Source organism: Ixodes scapularis, unplaced genomic scaffold (assembly GCF_016920785.2).
Source record: "Ixodes scapularis isolate PalLabHiFi unplaced genomic scaffold, ASM1692078v2 PGA_scaffold5__190_contigs__length_132052651, whole genome shotgun sequence".
Taxonomy (NCBI): domain Eukaryota; kingdom Metazoa; phylum Arthropoda; class Arachnida; order Ixodida; family Ixodidae; genus Ixodes; species Ixodes scapularis.
This window is the reverse complement of record NW_024609880.1, coordinates 50,484,166-50,495,888: the sequence shown is the minus strand read 5'-3', so window position 1 is coordinate 50,495,888 and position 11,723 is coordinate 50,484,166. Positions and strand designations below refer to the sequence as shown.

General features: G+C 47.1%; 1 protein-coding gene across 1 annotated transcript; it reads right to left on the bottom strand.

Annotated features, from left to right (window-relative positions):
- Positions 1-1,895: 1,895 nt before the first annotated feature.
- Positions 1,896-10,886, bottom strand: LOC115313044. The gene is made up of 5 exons (XM_040215878.2): positions 10,875-10,886; positions 9,751-9,891; positions 7,168-7,254; positions 5,054-5,114; positions 1,896-2,273 (listed from the first exon to the last, which is right to left on the bottom strand). Exons 1-5 carry the CDS (start codon positions 10,884-10,886, stop codon positions 2,167-2,169), a joined length of 408 nt encoding a protein of 135 aa, XP_040071812.1. The 3' UTR covers positions 1,896-2,166.
- Between the last annotated feature and the right edge of the window lie 837 nt (positions 10,887-11,723).

Genomic DNA, 11,723 nt, shown 5'->3' with positions numbered 1-11,723 from the left:
TCGTTTTCTCCGTTGCGATTGCGGCGATTGCCCTGATCGTCTCGTGTACCAGCAGCGGTGTGTCGCCTGGGCCCGTTTGCTCGAAGCGCTAACCGCGGCTAAAGTTAGCCGCAGTACCTAGGAGAGGGATTTTGAGATCATGTGACTGGCTCGGTAGGGATGCGAGGAAACATGGCGGTGCCCCAGTGAGTGAGCGCCGGTCGCTTTGGAAGTAATATGTCGTTGTAGCTACAATATCGGGCGCGTTAGTCAGCAACGAATAATGCAGGAGGCTTTCGCTTTGTCTTACCTCACTTAAACCGCAAAGCATGGGCAATGACATCGCCGCATTTTTTAGATAGTGTTTCGATTCTGGGCATTCCTAAGCCTAAATGAACGCGATAATTGTCGGCATGGCAACGTCTTTGGAGTGCGGATTGTTGATAGCACACAAAAGTAGACAGCGTCCCCAGACGTTTTTCTAAATTATCCAAGCATCGCGAGGAGGACGCTGGAAGTGTAATTCTACGGTCCACGTGCGCTGGCCTTCCTCTTATAAAAGATTTGAAGTAAAAAATCATAATAAGGCTTTGACGACCGCGCGTGCGAGGCAAAATTTGTTTTATACTTTTTGCTTTAGAACGGTTACTACTGCAGACGCCAGCACGTGCGACGCGTGCAACTACAGTCGTAGCATGCACCTCGGTGCTTGGATAATTTAGAAAAAAGGTCTGTAGAGACGCCGTCTGCTTTTGTGTGCTATCAACAATGGACCTTTTCCATATACCGACGGCACCAGGCGGTGGCTGCGCGAACTAAAAAATCGAGGAAGTGACCTGCGCTACCAATCAATAATGGGAGCTACGTTACCAGTTGCTTCGCTCTCTGAGCAGCGTCGCGTGCCCAATGCAACGAGGTAGGCCTAGCGCGACTTTAAAGAAGGAAATCCGTAGCGTCCACCCAAACGTCGTGTTTTTCTTTCCGTCCACTTTCTTTTTTTGTGTAACGCAATTATATATATGCTGCAATTACGTATTCTACTCGTCGATTTACAGCCTCATTTTGAATTTCCTCGATTTTTTCGTGCCGACTTCCACCGCTTGGCATCGGGCGCTCGCGCGTGCGCAGAACGCTTCTCGGAAAAGGTCCATCCGCTTTCAAAGACGTTGCTATGCCGACAATTATCGCGTTCATTTAGGCTTAGGAGTGCCCAGAATCGAAACGCTATCTAAAAAATGCGGCGATCTCATTACCCATGCTTTGCGGTTTAAGTGAGGTAAGGCAAAGCGAAAGCCTCCTGCACCATTCGTTGCTGACTAACGCGCCCGATATTGCAACCACAACGACATATTAGTTCCAAAGCGAGCGGCGCTCACTCACTGGGGCACCGCCATGTTTCCCCGCATCCCTACCGAGCTAGTCACGTGATCTCAAAATCCGTCCCCTAGGTACTGCGGCTACCTTTAGCCGCGGTTAGTGCTTCGAGCAAACGGGCTGATCGTGGTTCGCCTCAACCTCTTGCTTGCTTGCTTCACGCCTAGCGTTCGATCTAATAAAACCTACCGGACGAAGCGCGCGCAAGCCTGCAAGAAATCATTTTACAATCAACAATCCATCTCGCACGTGACATGTCACGCGCACGAATTGCCAGAGGTCTACGGTCACGTTGGGCACAGCATCGTTTAAACCTTTTATGACTGGGCTTCACACATATTGCAACGAGCCCCTTCCTAGTACACTGCACTCCTAGTATTTATAACCTCCTTGCTATACAGTCACTGACTAAAAAAAGAGACACGCCATCGCGCCAGTTTCTCTGACAGCGTTGTACCATGATTGCAGTTGTACACTCTGTACGAAACGGTGTACCGCTGACTTGAAGAGAGACCAAAGAGAGTGAAACGGAGGCATCGGCATTGTCTGTACAGTTCTGTGTTTATGTGGTCGTTAAGGATGATCACTGAAATGCAAATGAGATTGGAGAGCGATTCTCTATACACGGCTTGCACTGACGTCATAGCTGCCATTCTGGTGGCCTTGCTGCTGAGCTCCAGCATACATTCCGCACAATTGAATGTGTTTTTCTTCGCAAGAACAAGTACGAATGACCACCATCATGGTGCGATGACGTCACGTGGAAGACATGTAGACCTTAAGGTGTAGAAGATGTGTGTTGAGATTCGTTTTCTAGGCTTGAAATCCGGCGTTGGTGTTCGCTTCGCCCTGAATAGTGTCACGGCGCTGGTCGAGGATCATGATGTGGGGACTGCTCCTTCGGCGGCCCTTAAAGAAATCTGTAAAATAATAATAACAATAATAAACAATTAGACATTTGTTTTTAGACAGGGTATGGTTAGTGCCACTAAATAAGCTACGCTTCAGAGTAACGACACTTGGCCATATTGTGGCTTAAAATCATGGTTGCCAGTTATCTGAAGCTTTATCTGAAATCACAGGAAATGCTTTTCCGCCCTCCACAAATGTTTAAACCGTTCGCGACAGAGCAAAGCAATATTACATTACCTTCCTAACACCGAATTTAATGCTGAGGAAGTCGCACTTTTGAATCATGACGATCGGCTGTTGCGTCTGTTCTGCATACGAGCCAAAATGGCGGCGCCCACAACAATGTCGGGGAACGGAGTGCCGATACTCTAAGCGCAGCTTATTTAGTGGCTCTAGGTATGGTCAGTCTGTCTACCTTTGAGGTTTTACAACACCGGTTCACTCTGTAGAATTTCGCCAGTGCGGTATTCACCTGGTAGCCTGGGGTTTATAACATGCATCGCGTACAGGACTGCACGCCGGTACGATGTTCATCAGACCGAAAGAGGCAGGGATGGGGATTGCTAATACCATCTAGAGGACAAGATCTGCGCCTTGTTTCCGGCAGTTGCCGTTACGAAATACCCACGCGTGGTCGCGCTGCGCCGGCACGCTCCCCGGCCCTCCCTACCGCCCGCCCATGGTTTCGTTCTCGTGTGCTACCCGCGCCTCTATTCGCCTCGAGACCTAGATTCAATTTAGGGGAAGCGGGCTCCTGTTTCTCCATTATTATCTATGAGGCACGTGGTGATTCCTTCTGTCCACAATGCGAGTAGAAATAAAGAATCCATACTAATGGCACTGAGCACGGGCATGGGTAGAGAACACGAGCTCTTAAGGTCCGTTCACACTATCTTGCAACCGAGTACGACCGAGACAGACCAGACCATTTTTAAGCCTTTTAAGCCACAAGCGCAAGGCACGTGCCACGAAAGGGTGCTCCGCCACCATTCGCTTTAAAGCGGTATTCACACGAGGGAGAAATCCCGGGGATTTCTCCACGGCACGCACATCCCGTGACGAAAACGTCAGGCTTTGCGATGTGCAAAAGCCTCGCGTTTTCGTCTCGTGATCCGCGCGTGCCGGGGAGAAATCTCCGGGATTTCTCTCTCGTGTGAACCAGCTCCGCTGCAGCGCATCCGGTCCTAAGAGGTCGCAAGAGGCTTAAAAATCGGTCTGGTCTCTCTCGGTCGTACTCGGTTGCAAGAGTGTGAACGGACCTGCGAGCGCTGCATTAGCGCCTCCGATGGCTTCGACCTTGCATCCGTAGCATTCGTTTTTTCTCCTAAAACAAAGCGTAACTGTTCTGCTTTTACCACATGAGTGTGCCGATCGAATCTCGAGGCGAATGCAGAACAGCTCGCGCAAGTTCCTTGCTTCTTCCACAACAGGCGCGGGGATGGGCGCTCCCGGTCTAAAATACAACTTTAAAACCCCTCGCCCCCCCCCCCCCCCCCCCCCAAAAAAAAAAAAAAAAAGAAAAAAAAAGGAAGAAATAGCACGTCGCTGTGTCGTTTTTCTGACACATGCAACACCTCGCACAATTGCTCCACCAAAGCACACGTCTTGCACACGTCTCCTACATCAATTCAAATCTGAAAGCAAAGAACCCCTTGCAAACATTTAACAGCACACTGGCTGAAGGCACATCTCCTTCAACATGCCTTTCCACATCGCAGCAGCTATACCGCCATTAACCGCAGCGCACTTTTTGTGGTCGTTTGTAATTTCTTTAACTAAAATTTGACGGCACGGCTAGACTATTTTAGGGCCGGGGGTCATTTCCCCAAATACATTGTGGTCCCAAAAATTAAGGTATATTTATGTTTTAATACTATCTGGGTATGTTTACACAGCCTTGCAGCTAGTCTGCCTTCAATGAGCGACTTGTCTCTCAGCTGTAGATGAGCAATTTAGCGAGTGCAGTATAACCGCTAGCCTGGGGTCTTTAAAGTGATACTGAACCCAAATTTAGATTTCACAAAATAAGGCCGCAGAAGGGTTGAACGGGGCGCTACGAACTCCAAAAGATCACTCACACATGTATCGATATCTCAAACGGATGGGCATACTTTTGGAAAAGAAGGGCGCGATCAAGCGAGGGCTATGACGTCATGAACCTCCTGGAACAGCTGAGAATGAGGGGAAGCGGCCTCGCTTCTCTCCTCCTCGAGCTCAATGTGGACGTAGCGAGGAGGAGAAAGAATGAAAATCGTGACGGTGACTTGTCTCGTCGGCCTTAGAGTCGGCCTCGTTGGCCGTGTTCAGTCACGCGCTTGTTTTTTTTCTCGAAAATACGGCGATCTGTTAGAGATATTGCTGTCTGAGTGATGTTTTAGGGTTTGGCAGCCCATCCGCCCAGCCTTGTTTTGTGAGCTCGAAATTACGGTTCTGTATCCCTTTAACGTGCACCACGCAGTAGTAATACACGACCGCACACCGGTACTGCGGGCAGGGGTCTGGATTGAACCTGGGATCTTGGGTTCTGCAGGGCAAGATTTTGTTAATTAACTAGATAATTAGCCCATTTCGCCTCTTTTTCTAGTTACCACCATGATCACCCTTGGCCCCCGGGGCTAAGATAACTCTTACGCAAGTTCCCTTTCCTTTGAATTTAAAACCAACTACAAAAAAAGCCAGATCAATTACTTAATTAGTTTTGTACAAATTACAATTTTTTTTTACAAAAAAAAAAGGCATTTTTGGTAAAATATTTGGATGTCTTTGATGCTAGGAACAAATGACTTACTTGTGTCCGGCTTTTTGACGAGCTCTTCAAAATACGAGAGTACGCAAAGGGTGAAGTAAACCTGGGGGAAAACAAATAGGAGCATTTTTAAAGGTTGTGAGGCTGCAATTTGTGTACTTTCAGTAAATATCATGTAGAATTATTCCTTGAAAATCATAACCTATAATACACGCGTTAGTTCCTTTTTTTTTTTTTTTTTTTTTTTTTGCGTAAAAGCAATCGCAGAAGAAAGAAAAAAAAAAAATCAAGAAAAACAAACAGTGTTCACCCGCTCAACTCATAGCCAGAACAAGCGGCAACGTGATCAGGGGTCCTAAGCAGGGCTTTCGACGAGAGAGTCGGCAAGATTTCTGATTGCCCGAATTTAAATATCCTCACCGCGGGGATTGCGAGGTCTGATGACAAAATCCTTCATTGTTGACAACGCCGACAATTCGATTTCCACAACTTCGCCATCAACTTTGACGAAGGAGATAGTGAAAGAAAACGTCCGCTTTCATCCTTGAAATTGTGAGGGTACAAAGAAGCTCGTTGGTCGTTAATAGGACGTTATTATTAGCGCCGAGATGTTTCGGTAGCGCCCTCTTTTGGTTTCCCTCCGTGACGTCACGACTGGGATTTGCCTCGCCGTGACGTCACCAGTTGTTATCCTGGCTACTTCGCATCGGGTGCGACGACGAGTTTGATAGTGGGTTTAAAAATCACAGTAGAAGCTAGGAGCCATCGCAATCCGAAACTAACACAGTCAAAGTTGACCCTCTGACAGTGCTCATATGCCCATGGTTCGGCCAATCGTGTAAAGCTGACCGCAGCGACGCTTTTGGCCGCGTACATCGCTAATAGGGTGTTTTCAAATGACGTCAATCTGCCATTTTGTTGTTAGATGTATGTGTGATGGAAACTAATAAGCTTTTGTGCTCTACCAATTTGAGTGTGTGACGTGAATCTTCGGAGTTCTCGCCTCCTGCACGCACCAGACTGCTCATAACAAAATGATGGACGAAATGACGTCGGTGAAAACACCCTGTACTTGGGTCCCACTAGGGTCAGTAAACTTGTGTAGAGTGGGAAACAATTTTAGCCAACTTTGTTGCACGACCCCTTTAACAGTCTATCATTGTCGTTGTGGCTGAGATACAGCGACAGTGACAACTGGCGGAACGCGGATGATAAGATTATCATCGCGTTCCGGTTCCGCCACTACTAGCTTTGCGCCTGCTTTACAAGTGGTAACTTTGACGCGCCCTCAAGTTTCCCACGAGCTTCAAGTCGTTCTAAAAAAAAGTTGATTTAGTGGTTTTTGATGACGCTCAGTAAGTTTTTAATTGGAACCATGTGTCTATTTTCACTAACTAAAAGGTTAATTAACGAATTTAAATTAATTGGCCGACTTATCGCAAAGATTATTGGCCCACATAATGTCCCCCTGGCCGTATAACTCACCTGCACAAACCGCATAACTGTAACTTCCACAGCTTTTTTTTTATAACAAATCTTTACAGATTAAAAAAAGCAAAATACACGCACCATATATATATATATATATATATATATATATATATATATATATATATATATATATATATATATATATATATATATATATATATGTGGTGTTTTTTTAAACACACCATAAAAATGTTCTTTTTTTAAATCTGTACAGATTCGTTTTAAAAAAGCCGTAAAAGTTACACTTATGCGGTTTGTGCAGGTGAGTTATACGACCAGGGGGACATTATGTGGGTCGATAATCTTTGCGATAAGTCGGCCAATTAATTTAAATTCGTTGATTAACTTTTTAATTAGTGAAAATATACATATGGTTCCAATTAAAAACTTACTGAGCGTCATCAAAAACCAATAAATCAACTCCTTTTAGAACGACTTGAAGCTAGTGGGAAACTCGAGGGCGCGTCAAAGTTACCACTCGTGAAGCAGGCACAAAGCTAGCAACGCTAGCATTTATATATATATATATATATATATATATATATATATATATATATATATATATATATATATATATATATATATATATATATGCTTTCTTTTTTTTAAATCCTGACCGTGATTAGAATTTCTGAATGTCATTCTTCCGAGAAAAGAGCACCTACCATCATTATGAAAAAAACTGCGCAGAGCCCGGCAAATGCGGCGAGCCATTCGGTGTTGTCGGTGCCAAACTGTTCGCCCCCACTTGTCTGTAGAGGAAGAGAGAGAGAGAAAACAACAAAAACACGTAAATGAGGAGTTACTCCCGTTACGGGGCCTGGATCGCGTCTCCGACCGGTGTGTTTACCGGATCCTAAAAAAAAGTGGTCTCTCGATTTCCGCCTCATGACGTCATAGGAGTGGCATGCTGTCGCCGGTCGCGATCCTGGCGGCGTCCCAGCAGCGCGGTGGTGTGAGTGGCAGACGCCTGTCCCGCTGCAGGCCGCGCTCCCGTTTCACATTCCATTGAAGCTTCGGCAGCCAGGAGGTGGGACGCCGCGACGACAGCGACACTCGCGTTCGCTCACGCTTTTCACGAGCATTTCTACGACCAGCCGCCAGGATAGCGACATCCGACAGCGTGACACTCCAGCCTCTGTGACGTCATTTGTTGCCACTTGCTGAGCACACCAGTCGGAGACGCGCTCGCTCCAGGCACCACCATACTCTTGGTTCGGAACAAAAGGCCCTTCCCGACGTCCTTCTGCCAAGTCTGTACATATAGCCGAACCGGAGAGCAGGGTTCGGCGAAACCTACGCTTCCAATGGCGGCATCATTTAACTTCTCTGCAGAAGAAACTGAACGCACACGAGTACATTGCCTAGGTTTGGGTGCTACCTTTCTCCCGTCACAGACATTAAAGTAAAAAATAAAATAAATAAATAGTAAGGTTTTCTGCCTGCCTGCCACCAAACCGCCCTCGCCATGACTTAAAAAAAAAGATCGCGGGTCTATATATATATATTTTTTTTAGAGAATTTGCGGTATAAGTTTTGTCTATAAAGGCATTCGGATGTTTTATTCTGAGTTTTGCGCAGCGATATGAAAAAGATTCCACTTCGTGATTCCACTACGTGCGTCAGTGAACGCGCTGTTGAGCGCTCGATTCTGTGTATAGATACAGACCTATAAGACTTTCGTTCTTTCTTGTCAGAACTCAGGCTCTCACAGTAATATGTAAATTTTTATTATTGTCATACGACAAAAAAAATGAAAGCCGTTTACAACTCCCTGTAACGCAGAATTAGAGCGCAGCTGTTGGGGAGGAGGGAAGGGCACTGGGGGGTGGGTCAAGTGACCTCGGGTGGCGGAGGGGTCACGTGACCTTCGAGGGTCACGTGACAATGCTGATGACGTCATCAGTGACGATGACGATGCGGATGCCAGTGACGTTCATCCGTGACGTCACTGATGACGTCATCAGTGGCGATGACGTCAACGGGGGTCACGTGACCTTGGGGGGTGGGGGTCACGTGACCTGGGTAACCATCGTGACTCTCGTGAGGGTAACCCTAGTAACCCTCGTGAGGGTAACTCATAACTCTCGTGACCCTCGTGAGGGTAACCCTTTTGAGGGTGACCCTCGCGAGGGTAACCCTTTTGAGGGTAACTAACCCTCGTAACCCTCGTGAGGGTTACGAGGGTAACCTTCGTGAGAGTAACCCTTGTAACCCTCGTAACCCTCACGAGGGTTACGAGGGTTACTCGCGGTTACGCCGACGCCGACGGCGATGGCGACGCCGCTTAAGCCGGGAACGGGCGCCTAAGAACTGCGCTCTAAAAATTAATAAATAAATCAGGGTAGTGTTGTTTGGAGTACTTGTCGGTTTGATCTGTAATCGAACGTTATAGGTAGAGACAGGACACCAAAATGAACATTCTTGGTTTTGAGATTTTGTTGCTATCAACATCGGTGATTTTCTAGGTCAGGGGTCTACGAATCCCTGCCCGCGGGTCAAACCCGGCCTGCGGAGGTCTTCCGATCGACCGGTGGCCGGCCGAGGTATTTCCAACGTAGTCCGGCCCGCGGCTCGCTTTCAGCGGGCCCGCTGCTACCGCCGCGAAAATAAGCGCACGTGAAGAAATGGCGTCGGAGCACGGACCGACCGCGTGAACGAAGATACTATATAAAAGAAGAGAAACCTGCCTATCCATAATATTGTCCTCTCTTCATATTATATATCCATTGCAAATATGTCATCACATGCATAACCATTCTTAGTCCTTTCTTTCATATCTGTGTAAGTATACGTATGTTAAAATTCATTTGCATTCCCATGTGCGTATATTGCACCTAGTGCCCTGTGTCGTGTCTATGGCATATTGTGAGCGTCAGTTCTGTCATTCACATTAGTATTCTGCCCCGCGTGGACATGTTAAAGTTCCTTCGCGCTTTGATTTATAACTTGTGAGTTTCCTGGGTACCAATTATTGTGTTATGTCATAATTAGCTAAATACTGAATTTCAAAATAAGGTATATCTTTTCATTCACAAAAAAAAGGTTTTACTCTAACTTCCAATTTTGTATTTAGGTGCTTATCTGGAATAATTTATTAAGTTTATTTCTCATTTATAAATACTTATTTATTTCCCCGCCCTCGAGACAGGAACTGATCCCCGATCCGGCCCTTTCGACAAAAAGTTTGGAGACCACAGCTCTTGATCAAGGTGATTGGCACACAGATGACACTAAAGGTCCCTTACAGCTGCTATTCCCAGCACGGCCATGCCGACGATGCTGAGCACAATGTCGATGATGCCCATCACCACCCACGGCAGGACGAGCTGAGCGCGCTCCTGCGTTGAGAGAGGGAAAGATGTCAGCGATGAACCTGTAGTCAGAAACTAACCCTTCTCAGGCACTTTAAACGGCCCGCAAAAATCGGTTTCTTAACGTGTCTCGCTACAATTTACTACAGAGGTGCAAGCAGGTGGTGGAAGTTTACAGGTAGAAAATCGAGGAATGGACTTACCTCATTGATGAGAAAAACAAAACGAAAACTTCTTCGGGGCAATCTACGCCGCCACTTCGCAGCACGCCTAGAGAGAAGTGCTGGCGGCAGATGGTGTACGCTGCGTCGAAATATCGCCGGCCGATTCGGGTTCTTCTGCGAGATCGTCTGCAATCAACCCGGATCGGCCGGCGGTCCTCGACATTGCGTACGGCATCTGTCGGCAGCACTTCTCTCTTTGCGTGCTGCGAAGTGACAGTCTACACTGCCTAGAATAAGTGTTTACAGCGAAGCTGTTAAGGACTAGTTTCACCAGTATCATGTCCGCCAGCAAACAAATTATAACTCAAAACTCTGGGCAGCTACCGCCATCTATGAGCGACGGCGGAAACCTTTCCAGCCTGTCCCCTCTGGCTTGCCGACTTGCGGCAGGCCATTACCTAATTGTTCATTCCCACCACAGTACAGCTTCGCTGGTCTTCCTTCTTCACCAAAGTGGAAAGGCTAAAAGTTTTTTTTCTTCTTTTTTTGAATGAGGTAAGGTCATTCCTTGATTTGGTTCCCTGTAATCGTCCACCAGCACGATACGTTGAGAAACCGATTTTTGCGGGCCGTCCAAAGTGCCTTACAAGCGTTAATATGCTGTATAGTTTACATTAAATCCGCTAAATATAGTACCCTGTCAGAGCAATGCAGCCGACCATATACGCGTTTGGAAGTCCGGCTTCAGAACTCCGCCATCTTGCTTGGTTGGGGTGCGCTTGGACGCGTCATAATCCGATCACGATGCCTTGCTAAGGCGTAGTACTCGGATTATTGTCGTGCCCAAGCACACCCAAACTGAGCAGTATGGCGGCGCCCTGAGGCCGTACTTGCAAGCGTGCACATTACACGCATCCATTTTGAACCCCCTCCCCCTTCCCCCCCCCCCCCCCCCCTCCGTACAATCCTCAGTCACCCCCCCCCCCCCCCCCGAAAACTATTCCTGGCTACGGCACTGAGGTGGGTATACATGGCTTGCACGTGACGTCATTGAAAGACCGCTCCGATGGCCACTAAAGAAGGAGAGAAGAAGGAGCTCCCCTCTTATTTAAGACCCTCTGTTCTGTCTCCCAGATTTCTCCAGACGTCTCTATACTTCCCCCAAGAAGGTTACGGAAGGTTTAACCCGTCGCTCGAAATTCCTATAAAAGCAGCTTCCGTCTTTCTCTCTCACGTGGTGGCAAAAAAAAAAAAACAAAAAAAAAAACGCGATGTGTCGTATAGTTTATGTATCACGTCACATGTACACTTTATCTCAAAATCTTTCAAAAATGGTTTTCTTTTTGCGCGACTGTTCGTGCAAACAACGAATTCAATCCTGAAATGCCACGCTCTACGTAGTACGCGTCTTCTGCTAATGCATTTGACAGCAGCTAGCAGAGGCAATGATCCGGAGGCAATCAAGCAGCGACCTAATGCATCGTCACAGCGCTTGCTCTCTCTGTCGGTTTGCTAGGTCACCTGCTAAAGCCTAAAGTCCCTCGATGCTGCTCTTTACGAGTCACGACAACTAATGCGAATAAAAAAGCACGTTCCGTAGGAACTAATTTGCCTCATTCAGTGCACTCTTCCGCTTTGCGCCGCTATTTGCTTCCCAAAATCTGCACCGTCACGCAGTCGGCGCTTCAAAGAATGTATCTGCTTGTAGGCAAAGTTCCTAGGTAAGAGCTTCCGACGAGTAGC

What these genes read in the sequence shown, in the direction of transcription:
- LOC115313044 (XM_040215878.2), bottom strand. An exon ending in CAGTTTTTTTCATAATGATG is followed by an intron (nt 5,115 to 7,167) that starts GTAGGTGCTCTT and finishes GTTTTCCCCCAG; the next exon opens with GTTTACTTCACCCTTTGCGT. An exon ending in CGTCAAAAAGCCGGACACAA is followed by an intron (nt 2,274 to 5,053) that starts GTAAGTCATTTG and finishes ATTATTTTACAG; the next exon opens with ATTTCTTTAAGGGCCGCCGA.